Raw genomic sequence first — 17,488 nt, forward strand, 5'->3', positions numbered from 1 at the left:
CACGCTACCATCCGTCAGTGAACTTCAAGTTCTCTATGTTCATTTTCAGTGCAAGAGTCTCTGCTTTCTGCCTGGGGGTGTCACTCAACACTGAAAGGTTCTTTGAAAGCACTCCTTTCAACCAAAGTTGCAGAGCAGAGCCTCCTCTAGGGCTGGGTGTTCTTTTTTTCTGTCATTATTTTGGTGTTTGTTGTGCGAACTGTCAAGCATAGACAAGATACTTGGCTTGTTTTTCTTGTAGTCCGATAACGTCTGCTTGGACAGCTGGAACTCCTTCGCCACGTCGACTTGCATCCATCCAGTCTCGATGAGCTTCAGAATTGCCGCTTTCTTCTCGCGCGCCATTGCTGAGTACTTTCCTCGCTTCCTTCGAATACCCGGTGGGGGTACAAGAAGATGTGGGGCCACGGGGTTTGAAGCATGTATCGACGCAGGGCAAAAGGACGAAACTGCGAGTCGTTTAGGCGCAAAGTTTAGAAGTTGATAACAGCATACTCCACACTTGACGGATGATGACTGGTGTGAAAACAGAACAAAAATTGGTTGGAGATGGAAAATCAACCAGCAAAGAAACCGAGATGATGACGACGATGGTGCGGAACAAAAAAAGTCACGGTTTCTTGTTGATGTCGAAATAACTAGTGAGTTCGAATTTACGGCTTCTGAAAAATTGGTCGGAGACTGTATTCAGTCTCAGCTGGTGGAAACAACCCCTATAGTGTTGCCTGGAACACATCTCCGACTGGTTTTTTTACCCCGTCCTAAAATCTAGTCCCTCGATTTCTGCCTGATGATGTCATATATAGCAGTGTCGTGTTGTCACTGGCCGCGATCCTAGCAGGGTCACAGCAGCAGGACTATGGCCCGTAACTGGCCATATTCCTTCCAATGAAGTCTGGCCCGCTACCCGCTCCCGGCAAGCCCGCTGCTACCAACAAAAAAATGAGGACGCGTAGAAGAATGGCGCCCGAAGCGCACCAATCACACAAACAAAAATACAAAAAAAAAAAAAAGAATGAGAGAAATTGGTTCATTGTAGGTGTGTCCTCATCTATTATTGACTGGACATTGTCATGTCACCAGCATCAGTATTCTTAGTCCCCCATTTCATATCTGGGTAACTATGTATGTTAAAATTCCCTCGCGTTCCCATGTACATTGTGCTTAGTGTCCTGCGTCGTATCTATTGCATATTGTCAGCATTAGTTCTACTATTCTCTTTAGTCTTCTCCCCCGTGTGAACATGCCAAAGTTCCTGTGTGCTTTGATCTATGCCTGATGAGTTTTCTTTGTCCCAATTATTGTGTAATGTCATCCCTAGCTAAATATTGAGTTTCAAAATAAAATATATATGTATTCTGAAATAAGGGTTACTGGACAGGCAAGCTGATGAATGATCATATTGAAATAAAACCTTGAAACTAGGGACGAAATTGGGACAGCACAACGCCGTTGTTGTGTTGTGTTGTCCCATTTTGACAGCGGAGCTGCTCAAGGCTAGTTTCCCCAGTTTCATGTTCGTAGACAAATAAATCTCTACACAAAACTCTGGACAGCTACCGCCATCTATGAGCGACAGTGGCAACCAGACAACCGGCTTGCTGGTTGTCTGGTTGGCACCATTGCTCATAGATTGCGGCAACCTTTCCAGCCTTTCCACTCTGGTTTTCACCAGAGTGGAAAGGCTGTAATTCCTCTAGGCATTGTCCTAAAGCCGTCCTCGAGGACGTCCTCGAGGACGGCCTCGAGGACGTCGCCTAGAGGACGTTGTCCTCTAGGCGACGTCCTTGAGGTCATCCTAGACACCATCCTTGAGGTCGTCCTAGACGTCGTCCTTGAGGTCGTAATTGAGTTTGTCCTCGAGGTCGTCTTAGAAGGCATTCCTGAGGTCATCCAAGACGTCGTCCTCGAGGTCGTCCTAGACGTTGTCCCTGAGGTTGTGTAGGACGACCTCAGGGACGACGTCTTTAATCTTTAACTTTCTAATGTAAGTTGGACCAACCCTGGTTCATTTGCAGATTATCCTTCTCTTGAAATGGTCGTGGAATTTATTCAAAGTGGAATTTATTCAAAATAGCCAGGGAAAACCTGGAAAGGTCGTAGATTTTGAAAGAAGTAATTTGGCAGACAGCCTGCTGTAGGTTACGTCTCCCCCTAACCACGACAGCACCGTCTGTTCACCATCGCAGGACCAGCGGACATACTCGTTTTGCGGCACAATCGAGTACATGGCTCCGGAGGTGGTCCGGGGTGGCAGCACGGGCCACGACTTCAGCGTCGACTGGTGGAGCGTCGGAGTGCTCACGTACGAGCTCCTCACCGGAGCATCGCCCTTCACCGTGGAAGGGGAGCGCAACAACCAGGCCGAGATCTCAAAGTGAGCACGCTCCGCAGTCGGTCTCTCTGTTTTTTCCGCCCGAAGCACGAAGCGTGGCACACGGGTAGGAGGTAGCAGGGTCGGTCTCAACGCAGAATTGCATTCTAACGAGAGCCAAGTCCGATTTCGTGACTGTCCAAAGCGTGCGTGTTGTGATGCGGTAAAAAGCAGCGGGGTTGGCCACCTGCCGAATGCCCGTGCCGCCGACCAACTGCACGTGTTTGCACGTGTCGTGTGTCAACGTGCGACAAGTCGCTTCACACTACAGTGCAATCCGCTCATAATGATACCACCTCTATAGTCCGTTGCAACTCAAGAAGGTAGGGCGAGAGTAAGACGGGCCGGGGAGGTGGAAGCAGACGGAACGCTAAAGAGAGAAGGCGGTTTCCCTGTCTCGTTTCCAGCGTTCCGTCTGCTTCCTCCTCTCTGGCCTGTCTTACCCTCGCCTTACCTTCCTGAGTTGCAACGGACTATAACGATGTACCGCTTATGACGATCAGCTTATAGGGTGTCTATACTGGAAGTGCTCAGTTTCTAGCCTGGATACGATAGTCGGTTATAACGATTGAATTTTCGGGTTTTCTTGTTGTTGTCATAAGTGGATTGCATTGCATACATACCCTGATCGCCCCTGGGCTGGAAGTGCAGTGGAAAAACTATGTGCTCTCTGGACTTATTAACTTCCTCCCTTTCATCACCTAAACCCACTCCTTACGTGTGCAAGCGGAAGCGTGATCATGTGGAAAAAGAGAGACTTTGTGACTGGTCCAGCGAGCACATAGCTCTGCCGCACTGCCAGCTTAAGGATTGAGTATATGCGCTCTCGCCTCAGTTGTCGCAAGGAAGGAGAGGTAAGAGAGGAAGGACGTTGAGGCAACATTTAGAAAAGAAGTGAATTGGTATAAATAGGTAATTTTGCTCCAACTTGATTTCTGTCGAACATTACGGAATGCATTATTATATTGTTGCCATTATCTGTTCAAATTCTTTCTATTTTTTTTTTTTTTTTTAGGTAAATGTTTTTTAGGTTATCTGTGATTGTTTATAGTCACTCTTCGTCGTTTGAACCACATGTGAGTCAAATTAATATGAAACATAAAAAATAAGAACTTGTTTATAAGTTACAAAGCTTCAGGGTCAAGGGACTGCACTGTCCTCACAAGACTTGCACATGTTGTTCTAACCTCATGTATAAACGTGTTCTTACCTCATCTGTAAAAAGTATAAACTGCTTCTGAAGCCTTTTTTTTCTTCTTCTGTCATATTTATTTGGGACATGTCTATCACTAATCTTTATACTAGTACAGTATAAACTCATTAGTACGACAGACCTGATGAAGATTTTGGTCTGTTGTAAAATAGTATGCAGAATGCAAATACTCTTACTATAGAGTTTGAGGTGGATTATGATGGGAGTCAGTTCTAACCAGTGAGACCAACAAAATGACAATGGATATTAGAAAAGAACTGGTTTAGTTAACTTTGAAAGAAGGTAGAGATCTTTAATTAAGGTCTACTAATGGTCGTCATCCCTGTGCGCTTTGGGTCATACAAGGGTTACAAGGCGCGGAGCGCAATAACAGGAGTTAACAAAATGGATGCTGCTGCTATCGAACCAAAGCCGCATAATGTCCGGGACAGTGATTGTTGTTGAAGAGCAACATAATGGAATGGTGAGCTACTTACAAACTGTCTAATTACCACGATCAAATCCTATAAGAGTGGCTACACAAAAATGAAGAGTTAAATGGTGAAATACACGAGGTTGGCCATCGTTGGGGATGAGACAGCAAAGCTTTATCAAATATCAATGATAAACACAAGGGGCACCCTTCACAAACCACGTGAAATGAGAACTGATACTGCAGATCACGGACACGGCAAATTCTCGTTTTGCAACACAATAAACACTCAAGAATACTCTACTAACTCCTGCGTCAGGGGAAGGGATACCGTATTTATTCAAATATAATGCGGTCACGATTATAAGGCGAGGGGGCAGTTGAAGGACCCAAGAAAAAGAAAAAAAAAATGCAATATTGCTATACAGAGCTTCGAATATAAGGCGGGGTATGACTTTGAGACTACGGATTTTGGAAAAAAACCTAGCCTTATATTCGAATAAATACGGTACTTCAGACTGCAGATGCAGCAGATTCGCCTTTCACGGTGTGACAAAACCAGCAGGAGCCGGCTAAACTTGTGTGCCACGGGAACCGATATTGCGTGCGCAGATTGCGGTGATAAGACGCGGGAACTTGCTATGAACTCACATGTCGTGATAACTGACGATGCATGGTATTACAGGAGGATCTTGAAGAGCCAGCCCCCGATCCCAGAGAACATGTCAGCCGATGTGAAGGACTTTATTCAAAAACTCCTCGTCAAGGACCCCCGGAAGCGCCTTGGCGGTGGAATCGACGATGCACTTGAGCTCAAGAAACACAAGTTCTTTAAGGTCTGTCGCTTTTTTATTTTGTTCTTGTTTACTTTAAAGGTGCGCTAATAAAGTAGAGTTTGTGATCGCCTTTTCATGGTGCAGGCTCAACCCGCCCGTCTTGAGCATCCTAGAAAACTGAAAGGTACAATCATACATGGCCTTTCTTCTCTATTATAAATGCAACCAAGCATTTTGACATGCCCCTTTTTTTAGATACATCACAGAAAATGTGTTATGTCTCGACGATTGGTCGAATTTAATTTATAATGGCAGAAAAGGTCCCGCACGATTGTAATTTTGAGTTTTTCCGGTTTCCGAGACACCCCCTAGCGTCTCGGAAAAAGGACGAAATCACAGTCCTTCGCCGTGTATTTCATAGAGAAAAAGGCTATGTGTAATTGTAATTTTGGGTTTTCTAGGATGCTTACCATGAAATGCCGGGGGAGCACCCTCCTAACTTTCACTGAAAACTGGGTTAAAGTATAGGCATGGGCGGCCTGTTGGGTCAAATCGGGCGCTTGACGATTATTTACGGAATTCCCAAATTTGGGAAATGTTAACAGTAGGGGCGCTTGAACGAAGTGGGCGCTTTCGCGGTATTTTACAATAGGTCACAAAAACCGAGTTTGTGCCATAAAAGGAAGATCTTAAGAACAGCTTTAGTGTCCCTTTAATTCGACCACAGAGTGTTTTTCCTCGATTTCGCTACTGTCGAGTCGTAAACAGTGACATTCATAAGGCTTGCATTTGTTTTTTGAGCTTCTCCACTAAGAGTCGCAGAAAAGAGGGGAATATTGAGGCCGTGTTAACCCCCTCAACTGAGGCCTGCGTGTCTTCTTGCCTGCAGAGCACAGGTGGGGCCAATCGTTGCATCTTACAAGCGAAATATTGCATGTGAAGAGGTCGAGAAAACAATCTTCTGCACAGCTAGAGTTTCCCCGTGCCCTGTGGGCAAGCGGACGTAAAGGATCTGTTCGGAACCAGCACGTCTTTTACTCGAGCGAACACGACCTGGTGTCTGGTGCTTGGTACTATGGTGCAATCCACTTGTAACGATACCAGAGATAAAGATGTACTGCGTATAACAAAGAGTTTCTAGACTAGAAGCGCTCGGGTTTTACTTCAGATACAATGATAATTGGTTATAACGATTGAATTTTCGGGTTTTCTCAGTATCGTTAAAAGTGGATTGCACTTTAGTACACGTACTACCAGAGCTCGCACTATCTGGCTCCTAGTGCTATACTTTGTTTCATTGTAACTCTGCAAAGAGCAAGCGCTGCAGACTCCTTGAGCCAATCGGAGTGATGGAGGCTAAGTATGTGACAGCCCTTACCAGAGGTACAAGGGTGATAGTGTAACCCAAACAGTTGGAGAAAAGGGGAAAGAGGAACTCCCCTCTTACCCAGACACTTTTTGGTATGTCCCAAAGGTCGCTTTTGTCCCCATGGGAGATTAACACGTCACTCGAAATTCATTCAAAAGCGGCTTTCCTCTTTTTTCCACCCGTCGCTTGGACAGTGCTGTGCGCAACTAGCAAGAGGAAGCGTAGTCACGTGTCCACCTCCGACGCACCGATTGGCTCGCCGGGACCATAGCGTTCGTCGTTCGCCGAGTCACTGTGAGATGGAGTGTAGTACTGCCCACTTTTCATGCACATTCTGTTGCAAGCTAGTAAGTTGGGCTAGTCAGCAATCGTCGAGCAGGACAAAAAGCGGCGCTCGGAGGGGCAGGACGAAAGGAAGCGACACGGGTCAAACGCACGCTATTCCTTCCTTTTGTCCGGTCCCTTTGAGCGGCATTCTTCGTCGCGACTGGCATCGCATTGCGCCAATAGGAATGCATTGTGATGCGGCTTCCTGCCAAAAACAGGGCCTCGACTGGGACGACCTGGCGGAGAAGAAGATCGGGGCCCCCTTCGTCCCCAAGATTGCAGGGGAGCTGGACGTGAGCAACTTTGCCGAGGAGTTCACCTCCATGGTGCCCGCCGACTCGCCCGCCCTTGCCCCCGCAAGCGACGACAAGATCTTTAAGGTGCGTGAACTTGAACCTTTGTAAGTCTCGTGCCCAAACCCGCGCTACCGTAGGCCCGACCTTGTGTTTCGATGGATCGTGGATTTCCAGATTACATGTTGGTTGTTCGCGGGTTGTAGTCACTGGCAGTGTGAAAACGGCAGGGAGGTAGCTTTGGCAACACCTTGACGTCTCGTACCCCTCAAGCGTGGAGGAAGGCATGGAGTAGATGGTGTAGACATAACGCTCGAACAGCATGCCCTGCTGTCCTCATTTTGGCGGTGACTATACTTCATGTCAGCTTAAGCCCAGATGCAGCCGATGCTTTGAGCGCAAGCTCCAGGCTTTCAGCGTCCCTGCCAAGCATGCGCAGTCGTGCAGTGCAAGCACTGTTTTGGACCACGTGCTCTCGCTTGTAGCATTGGCTGTGTCTGGACTTAAGCTAAAACAAAGTATACAGCAGAACAGGTTTTGATCCAGCTCTGCAAACTCCCTCGATCGGTCCCTCCGTTTTTGAGCCGTATGGTAATGAAGCACATCTCGGAAGCTGTCGGAGATTTGAGCAAGGAAGCGATAACTCAAACCGTATGGAGAGCACTTGTAGTTTAATAGCAGACACCTCCTGCACAGATTGGCTGCACTTTTTTTTAAAATTTATTTCGAGGATACTGCAGCTTACACATGTGGTCCATAGCAGGTATGGGAACACACTTGTGCATTGTCACATGCTCACATTGTCACGAGGCGTGGAGGGCAGTGGGCAGAAAGACTGAGCTGTAGTGGGCAGAAAGACTGAGCTGTTTGGCGGAGACGCCTGGAGTCGTTTGACGCTTTCCTCAATTCGTTGTACTTTGTATTACAAATGTAGCCCATGAACTGCACGACCCAGATCAAGCAGTTTAAACTGCTCTTAAATCCAGGCACCCTAGAAGCCATGTGCTTTGCCGCTTGTGTTCTGTTAGGGCCCAAAAATACTTAAAAGTTGGCGTTTCCTGCTCTTCAACCAGAAATGGCCTCGAATTCGTTGCACGGGGTGGGCGACAATAGGTCGGCGCAATGTTTAATCGCGTACCTATGTAACTTAAAAATAAATAACTAAGCTACCAATTAATGACCAATAAATGTAATCTCGGTTTGAACCACTTTGTCAGAATAAGAAAACGATAATGGTGTTGGAAACCTTTAAAAAGTTCCGGAAATTGGTTTATTTCTGGCTTATTTCTGGTTTAAATTGGCTTATTTCCCTGTTTCTCAAAAAGCCTGTTTCGTTTATTGAGATATTAAAGCACAAAACGATGAGGATGGAGATATAAGAGGGAGACAGGGAAAGAGCGCTGACAACTGATGTTTGAATACTCCCCAAAGAGAAGAAAGAAGGATGTTATCAAAACACAGAAGTGAAAGAGGAGAAAAATCTCTTAAAAGCCCATGTTATATGTAAAGTAAATCCCATTTACATCATTAAAGGGGAAAGTATTGAGGTTAGTTAGATTTAAGTGATGCATTACCAAAAATAAAGAAATAATGGAAATATAATTTTTTTTTTTTTCAGAAAAGAAAAAGGGACGAAAACATGTAAGACAGAGATGCTGATAAAATTAAACAAAGATGTGAAGTTTGGGAAGGTTATGAACTGGGAAATTAATATGTACAACCAACTTTTTTTTTTTCTTATGGGGAAAAATAAAGTTTGTATCATAATGTATCGTAACTAGCCTGCCAGATGATCCTAATCCCGTTGCGTTCCTCTGCCGTGCAGGGCTACTCCTACGTGGCACCCTCTGTGGTGTTCAGCGACAACATTCTGACGGACGAACTCCTGGGCAACACGAACGACACCCGACCCAACATTTCGCAGCTGCTTGCTGCCAAGTTTAAGGTGAGCTCATTCGTCGATCAACAGGGAGCTTGTCTGCACAACTCACGTCTCCGCAAATCGTAGTAAATCAAAGTCCTCAGCCCCCCCGGCTGAATATGAATCACTTTTATCACCTTTGGCATCCTACGATTGAGCTCGGACAAAGCGGTCTCGCAGTGGAAAGTGAAAGTGGCTGTTAATGTTGGAGTGCCTTCTGTTAGAGAGCCTGAAATGAATGCGCACTCAAGGCTGCAGAAACCAGCGAGAGTGCACTGCGACTTGTAAAAAGTCTTCTATAGCTGCAGAAATGTTCGGTCTGAACTGCTCCTCTATGCGGAACGCAAGTTCGTCTGCTTCTTTCACAGGAGTTGTGGTGTCGTCAAAGCGCCGAGCTCTGACGGGCTGTGATTAAAGGGTAGTGGGTAGACCTCAAAGCAGCTTGCTTTTGAGGTCTACCCACTATGCTTCATTCAGAGCCAATAGGCGCATTCAGTAGCGGCTCCCTCAGCTCCGAACAGAGTGACCCGAGTCGGAGTGCTTGGAGCGCCTACTGAACAGCACAAAAAACGCAGCTCCTCAGCTGCTTTTACGCAACTTCCGCTTCCTCCCCTGTGCCAGACGGTCTCCGAATAAAATGGAAGCAGACGATGTTGAGCACGATAGCTTTTAGAAGTCTTGACAAGGTCGTTAAAGAAAAAGCGAGTGACTGTACACATCAGCGCTGCTGTTCGAAGCGATCCAGTGCGATCGAGCCCTCCGCAGGGCGGTGCAAAGGCTGCTTCTGTTACAAAAACTGACAAAAACGTCGTCGGCACACGCCAAATATGGAGCTGAGCGAATCTCCGCCGCCGGTTGCAATACTTTTATACGGCCATAGGTTTGTTCTGCCCTTCGTTACAAACTTCCTATAAAATGTATTCGTATACACACGGGAAGTTCGGCCGTGCTCGGCGATCAAGGTTTCGTCGGCCAAAGCAAGCATCAGCCAACGTACACCCCGATTTAGCCATGCAAACAAAACATCAATCGGGATCATGCTCTGCGTGAGCGTCCAACCGGCTACCGAATTCGCGTTCATACCCTGCCTTGCTCTGTTTAGCGCGGAAAGGACTATTGTTGATATTCACCGAGTTTCCGTGCAACAGCGATCAAGACACGGCGTCAAATGAACATTTACGTTGTTTATTAGCATATTCAAACCAAACAAAATATGGTCCAATGCATTTTTCGAAAAGAGCCTTACCTGGAAAAGAAATTCAAACGCGTTATTCGTCTTACCTTGAGCACTTTTCATTAACAAAAGCGAGCAAACCACACAACTGCGACACAACGAACGCAGCTTATCCTGCCTTTTTTTTCTATTTTAGCGTTGGAATTTTGTCAGCAATCCAGAATTGCATCATGCTGCGCTCCTTTCGCTCCTCATGCACCGTCTACGGAGACGGTGCATGGGAGCCTGACTCCAAAACTCGGAGTAACGGCAAAAACCGGAAGTCGGTTTTTGCCGTCTAGTGGAAGGAGCGCTGACTCCTTGACTCCTGGAGCCGCTACTGAACGCGCCCAATGAGAGCTCTGCGTTTTGACGTAACCACAACCCCTGCAAAAGAAGCAGACAAACTTGCGCTCTGGATAGTCTGTTGTGAGATAAGGTAAAGACAAGCTCCCTCCATGGAGCTCTGGTGGAGAGGAGGAAATTGCCAATCATGGAGACTATATGTAGTCTCCATGATTGGCAATTTCCCCCTCTCCACCCTCCTCCTCTCCAGCATTTGCTCCGCTAAAATAGAAAGAGTGGAGGTTGTCCTGCTATTCTTAAAGGGGCCATGCGATAATATTGGGTAGGAATGTTTCTCACTTTACGCGAGCTTAATGGCACTAGTGGGACCTGAGTGTAGCACTTGCGCTCAACACTGCTTACCAGGAAGCTTGTTTGTCGCCGCAAAATTTCAAGGATGAAAGCTAATGTTTCCTTTCGGTCTCCCCTTCGCAAAACTTGATGACAGAGTTCCGGGGATCGCCTTTTTGCCGTTGTCAACGACGCGATCTCCAGGATTTTGGAATCAAGCTTTGCAATCTCCGTGGTGAGAATACAGTCGAATCTCGTTAATTCAAACTTGCGGATAATTCAAACTAACGTGCAGGTCCCGTCCCATGCATCTATATGGGAGGAAACTCCCAATATTTCAAACTTTGCTTTGTTCAAACGAATTTTCCGTCCCCCTCGGGTTTAAATTACCGAGATTGGACCGTATTTAAATGCGGCCCATGCTGTTGACACAAGCACTTCGTAAGCATTCTATTCGGGCTCAATCCCAATCGCGATGACGGGAATGGCCGAACCTTTACAAGGTGTGGAACTCGGCGTGTGCAGTATCCTTTGCCAGCCCCGGCGCGTGGCCATGATAAACATTGGCGTCACATAATTGACTCCAGATCATATGGCCGCTTGTTCTGGCTGCGAGTTGAGGGGTTGAACGCTGCTCGTTTTTCACAAAACATTTTTCGGCAACTGCCGTTGAATGGAGAAACAAACCAATCTAGGTTTCATAGGTTGTAAATGTGGAGTAGTAATTCCAAGTGATGTTTACTGAAAGGATAAAAATTCTTGCGTCACCACTTTAACCCACAACTAGCTATGGTCTTCCAATACCGTAAGGAGAAGTGTGCGGAAGACAAGAGTGCCAATGAATGACTCAAGAGAGTAAGTGTTTTCCTCATTTCCTAATGTTTGTATATCTCTGTTCTTTTTTGCACAGAACTCCCCCTTCTTCCAGAACTACGACCTAATCGCCAAGGAAGGCATCTTGGGAGACGGGAGTTTTTCTATCTGCAGGTAACTGTCCGCGAACCGTTAACATTTTATGAATCGATTCATTTGGCAGTTTGTAGGTTCCTTTTTGCACCAGCCGTTCGGTGAGAAAACTGTCCGCGCTAACCGCCACCGACTCTGCGGGATCGAGTAAAATGCCGAAACGGTTGCCGCCGACCAAGTTTTCCGTCGGACATAATCTCGATGAGCGAAATAATGCAAGAGCAGTGATGAGTCGGTGATAAAAATGATGTTTTCAGTATGTAAAATCACTGCTAATGTTAACTTAACGCTCGATGTGCCCAGACTAAAAAATGGCACTTTCCGTGGTCATGGATCACGAGGATACGAAAGCTCCGGTGTTGCTTGGGTTCGGCACCTTTTCTCCGAACGTCCCAAAAACTGACAACGGCAGCAGGCTCGCGTTTGTTTGTCGATTTAACGGCTCTGGAGCAGTACGACAGTACGTGAATTCAAGATAGTTTTTGTTACTTTTCAGTTGCCTCGCAGTTATTGCGTCCAGGTGGCATATTTGAGAAGGAAAATCGCTCTCATTACTGCCACTGTACACTGCAGCATGCATGGCTGAGTTGGCAACATGCGTGGCTGCTGTGTGGAGGAATGTGGGGCACAGATTGAATATAAGCGCGGCGTCAGCGTTAGGCTGGAAGTCGCAGTCGGTCAATGAGGACTCGTGTCCCAGCCAAACGCTGACAGAGCAGTCATCTCTAGTCCGTGCATGCCCTGACCTCCAGTAGGTGACGTAGAAAATCTTTTATTGTTGTGTACAGCATGTGCCCCCCAAAGATTTACAATGTTTTCTTTCACCACAAAAAAAAAAAAAACACAAAAAAACTGTGGATCACCCTAACACTCGTTTTTCCGTTCAAATGTAGCACTAGTGATCCGAACAAGGTGCCACAGTATCAGCACTAACTGCTATTTTATTCGAAAGCTACAAGCGATTTTCTGAAATTTTCTGTTTGAAAATGGCAACTGATAAAGCTCTCGAATACGTGGAGCTTCATGGCACCAGCTACCGAAAACGAGCGAAAAGGGGCGCCATTTTCCCATTAAAACATTTAGAAAATCACTCCTAACTTTTGAATAAGTTAACGGTTATTGCTGAAACTTTGGCATCTGGTTCTAACCGCCAGATCTACATTTAGGTAGAGAATGAGCATTCTGCAATGCATAGTTTATTTTTGCAGTGAAAAAAAAAAAAATATACAGTATAGGACCGCTTACAACGTAACCACTTATAGTGCAGGACCGGGTATAACGCGGCTTTTTTAAAGCACCGGTTCACCTCCCATAGAACTCCATGTATTGACGTACCGCTTAAAATGCAGGCACGTGAAGGGAAATACCGGCTATAGTGCGGTTTTTGGAACAGCCCGCCGACCGCGCCAACTGACCGCAGCGAGCACGCTTCCCTGTGCGACACTAGATAACGGCGCTAGCCGCAAGCGGCACTCGCGGGGCAAGGAGGTTGCTTGAAGAAGCGGGGAAAAGCGAAGAGAGAGGCTTCAGTTGCCATAGCGACGGAGGGACGCACGCACGTGTTGTTCACGTGCGTGCGTCCCTCCGCTGCGTTGGAAACAAACAACCGCAACGACAGACCAATCGCAGGTCGAGGAGAAGTGTTCGCGCGCGTTGCATGACGGTCGCGGGCCGACTGCTTCTATCCGCGAACATGGCGTCGGTTGTGATCGTCGACGTAGACGGCGTGGTTATAGCGTGGTGGAAGCTCATCGTTCCGCGTAAAAGCGCTATCCTTGACTGTGAATTTTCGTTGTGTGTCGCTATCCCAGCACGTACTTGAAGGGAAGGTCCACCTACTCATGCGGCGATGTCGTGGCGGCACTCTCAAGACGGCAGAAACGCCCGTGTTGTTGTGTTTGTTTACTTCGATTACAATGGTGCTTTCTACGCATTTGTGTTTTCGAACATCGCCCGGATTTCTTATTTGGAGCATTTCATGCCTGTGCTCAAGTTGAAGGTATTACTGGCGCGTACCGTATAAAGGATGCGAATTTTCACGCGTTTTCATCGCCGGAGAAGAGTGATTAGGGTTAGCAATCCTGAACACTCGCAACGTCCGTCCGCAACCCGCGACGCCGTTAAAAGGCTGCGCCAGGCAAAAGTCGCTCATTTCTTTCAAAATGTGTGACACACTTGAGAGAGAAGTGTACTGGTCTGGTGAAATAAAGACTTTCCTCAAACTAAGCTTTATTTTTCATCTAACATAAAATAAATTCTTTTAGAAAGATAAGTTGTCTCATGGCATGTATTTTGGCCTGGTTATAGCGCGGTACCGCTTATAGTGCGGATTTTCGCGACTCTCGCGACATACGTTATATGCGGTCTACACTGTATATATATATATTCTTGGGACATGCTGTAGATCACTAGTGCCCCCTACTGCTTTGAACACAATAAAGGCCAAGCCTACTGGGCCAGCGCCATTAACATGTCTCGTATCTGTGCAACACCACAGCAACAAGCCCTTGTTATATCTAGGAGGTTTTGTCTTGGCGCCCTCGAAGTAGACATCCCCTCCCATGATGCACATCTACATGGAGAGAAGGACACGCAATGGAACTGCTAAAGCTATGGAGCTCAACTTGTCCTACCTTTGAACAAAAAACAATTGATATATGAGTGCTGCTCTTTAGATCCTTCAGATAAGCCACGCCGGCGATTGGACATGGCGCCGCAGCTTGCTTGTAATCAACCAGTGGGAAATTTCGAGCCTGTTTGCGAATTCAAAATTGGGAAAAAGTTTGGTGAGAATGTCTCAGCAACTCATAAATAGCGAGAAAGGTCTCGCATCCTCCGAATGCTTGTTCTTTGTACTCCTTCATCTACCGGTCGATGTCGACACGTGTACGGCAGCTGAACAACTTGAGGTTTCTGAAAGAAGCGCAGGCTGTCAATGGCTTCCAGCGTGAAATAGCAGACAATCACAATTTCGGCCCGCGTCCGATCTCTCTCTGCCGCGGCACTCGGTTCATAGCAGACACTCACCATCGTTTTCGATCTGTTAGCAGTCAATGTACGACTTTCTCTTTTTTTATTTTCATCTGCAAATGGCACTTCGTAGCAGACAAAAGTCTCCAGACGCTATTTTCGCTCGCTCCGCAAGAGGCAAATTAGATCTCGCTCTTGCGGTGACCAAAATCTAACCCCTGGAAGCTCAGGGGATATCGTTCTCCTTTTTCGCGGACTGTTTTTTTCTGGAAGATGAAACGGAATTTTGAAAAGGACTGAGATGGCAGAAGTGTCATTACTCTGCAGTGTAGCCTATTTAGTGTCTCTACCGCTTTCCACGCAGAATGCTATCCAAAATTTGAGGAAACTCCCGCTTGGTGCTGAAAGTGCTTTTTGTCCATCCCCGCAGGAAGTGCATCCACAAGAAGACGGGTGTTGCGTACGCAGTGAAGATTGTTACCCGGCGCATGGACACGACGCAGGAGGTGCAACTGCTCAGGCTCTGCCAGGGTCACCCTAACGTCGTCCAGTTTGTGGAAGCCTTCCAAGATGAGGTCAGTCTGCCCGCCAAAGTCCGCTCTCAAGTCCGTTCACAGAATCCAAGCAAATGATTATAAAATTGTCTCGATAAATGGAACACGAATGAACGCTATGCGAAGCGCAAGTTCGTCTGCTTCTTGCAGAGGGGTTGCGATGATGTCAGAATGCCAAGTTCTTATCGGGTGATTGAAAAACATAGTGGGTAGACCTCAAGGCATCTAGCATTGAGGTCTACCCGCTATTCTTTCAATCAAAGCCAATTGGAGCTCGGCATCGTTTCGACGTCGCCACAACTCCCTATCCTACGCGGAGAGCAGACGACTTGCTCTCCGCGTAGGATAGGGACCCTCGGACCTTTCAGTCTCGACAAATCCCCATCTCTCTCCACTGACAACCGAGGGACCACTTCGTGTCTTGTCCTTGTTGGTATAAAACTATGGACCCCATAATCAACAATGCACATTGTAGGTAATGTTTCGCACATGGTTAGGCATTAATGGATGGCTCAGCTCTTTAAACACAGCGCTTAACCCTTCGATGCCCAGTATTGCTCAGTAACAACAACTCAAGGACGATTTAATTTCTCCCACATCATGTGCACCTCAATAAATTTAGTGCCTTCTGTTGCAAGGGCAAGGATACCTGCACTTAGCAGTGAAGAATCGAATTACATCTTTAAAACAGATCACTTGTCCTTTTAAGCCAGAGCTGACAGGGGATGTAAGGTATGATGGCATGCACCACTGACATCGAAACTCTGAGAAGAAGAACGGGCACAAATATTGCAAATCCAGTTACAAGTGTCTACTGTGCGGAATGCACAGTGCACCTGTACCTGCTCCCAGGCCGTAACTGCTTTCAGTCACTGGGCGTAAAATAATGCTGCAGATGCCCAATGTTGCTCACAATCAACATTTCATTTGTAAAAAGTGATCCCTTCATTTGTAAAAGTGGTCCCTCAAGTGGTGGGCTTTTCCCACCATTGGAAATGAAGTCCGTCGTTGATGTTGTAGCTGTTGATTTTGTACTAGTCCTTGAAAAAGATTGCTTGCCGCCCACGGGAATCGAACCTGGGTCCACCGCATGCGGAGCGGAGGCGTTACTGCCGAGCTACGCCACGATGTTAACACCCCACTCTGTACTTAGTGTTTTTGTTATACCCAAGGCCCACTGCACGCGCTCCCTGGAAGAAAAAAATTAGCCTATAACAAAATGGTGTCGCAGCACTGTCAATGTCAAGAGCCCGTGCCGGGAGACACACTCTCACACTCTCTAGAACAAAACGGAAACAAAAGCTTTCAGCCTTTCCACTCTGGAGAAGAAGGAAGAGCAGCAGAGCTGTAGCTTCTGTTCTCGGCGGTGGCTTTCCAGGCGAGCGATCTGCTCTTCTTTCGCAAGGGAATCTGAAGTGCTCGACGCAGTGGAACTTTAGGCGACAGTGGCCTCGCGGCAATTGTGAAACCATCCGCGCTGATGCGCACAACGCCGCTCGTTCCGTTCCCGCTCTTCTTCCTGCAAAGAAATGTTGCCGCAATCTATGAGCAACAGCAGCAAGCAGACAACCGGCAAACAGAACACTCTGGACAGCTACAGCCATCTATGAGCGACGGCGGCAACCAGAGTGTTGTGTCGACCACGGGTGTCGACATTTGTTTGGTACTGGACACGATCCTGGGGAAACTAGCCCTTAACAGCTCCACTGTAAAAGCGTTTAAAACAGAATGGAGCAAAACAAAAGCTTTTAGAACAAAATAGGCATTCGTTTTGTTCCAAAAGCTTTTGTTCATGCACCGCGACTTTACCGTCACGTGTCGCGGCTGTCGCTGTGACTGCACTGTGGACAAACGCGGGACCCCTCCTTTTTGATGGAGTAAACAGACTAGTAGTCGGAGATGCGTTCGAGGCACCATAGTTTAGTTGCCTCTGCACTTGGATGAGAACTCCTGCCACCAGTGTTTCTCGACCAACGTTTCTCTGTGTATGCCGCAGGCGCACACGTACCTGGTGCTGGAGCTGCTGACGGGAGGAGAGCTCCTGGAGCGCATCCGGCGGCGGGCCCGCTTCACGGAGAGCGAGGCCTGCCGCATCTTCCGCAGGCTGGTCTCGGCCGTTCATTACATGCACTCGAGGGGCGTCGTGCACAGAGACCTCAAGCCAGAGGTCGGTAGAAGCTGTTTACGGTCGCTTCGGTTGTGGCCACACTCCTTTTGCTAACCCGTGCCTTTGTAGTGTCTCGTTAATACGAACCATGTTATTATGGATACTCCCCACTTGTAGACAACTTTTTCGTGGCACGAGCTAGGTAAATACTTGCATTGTATCATTATTATGGACAACTCGCATTGCGGGTGCATTTTTTTTTAAGAACAGAGGTGTCTAAATGGATGACACATCACTTTAGTCCCATCAACGTTGGCTCCAGTAACATCTAAGGGCCTAAATGCCCCCTAGAAAGGA

General features: G+C 47.1%; 1 protein-coding gene across 2 annotated transcripts in view; it reads left to right on the forward strand.

Moving 5' to 3' along the window:
• Positions 1-17,488, forward strand: part of LOC8038672 (ribosomal protein S6 kinase alpha-5) — a 176,825-nt gene that overhangs the window by 150,287 nt on the left and 9,050 nt on the right. For both annotated transcript variants that reach the window (XM_029971487.4, XM_029971488.4), the window contains exons 6-12: positions 2,190-2,377; positions 4,685-4,835; positions 6,690-6,851; positions 8,590-8,709; positions 11,445-11,521; positions 14,901-15,045; positions 17,021-17,191. In XM_029971487.4, coding sequence (XP_029827347.3) covers positions 2,190-2,377; positions 4,685-4,835; positions 6,690-6,851; positions 8,590-8,709; positions 11,445-11,521; positions 14,901-15,045; positions 17,021-17,191 — 1,014 coding nt within the window. The remainder of the gene's footprint in view (positions 1-2,189; positions 2,378-4,684; positions 4,836-6,689; positions 6,852-8,589; positions 8,710-11,444; positions 11,522-14,900; positions 15,046-17,020; positions 17,192-17,488) is intronic.

Source organism: Ixodes scapularis, unplaced genomic scaffold (assembly GCF_016920785.2).
Source record: "Ixodes scapularis isolate PalLabHiFi unplaced genomic scaffold, ASM1692078v2 PGA_scaffold10__122_contigs__length_95168666, whole genome shotgun sequence".
Classification (NCBI taxonomy): Eukaryota; Metazoa; Arthropoda; class Arachnida; order Ixodida; family Ixodidae; genus Ixodes; species Ixodes scapularis.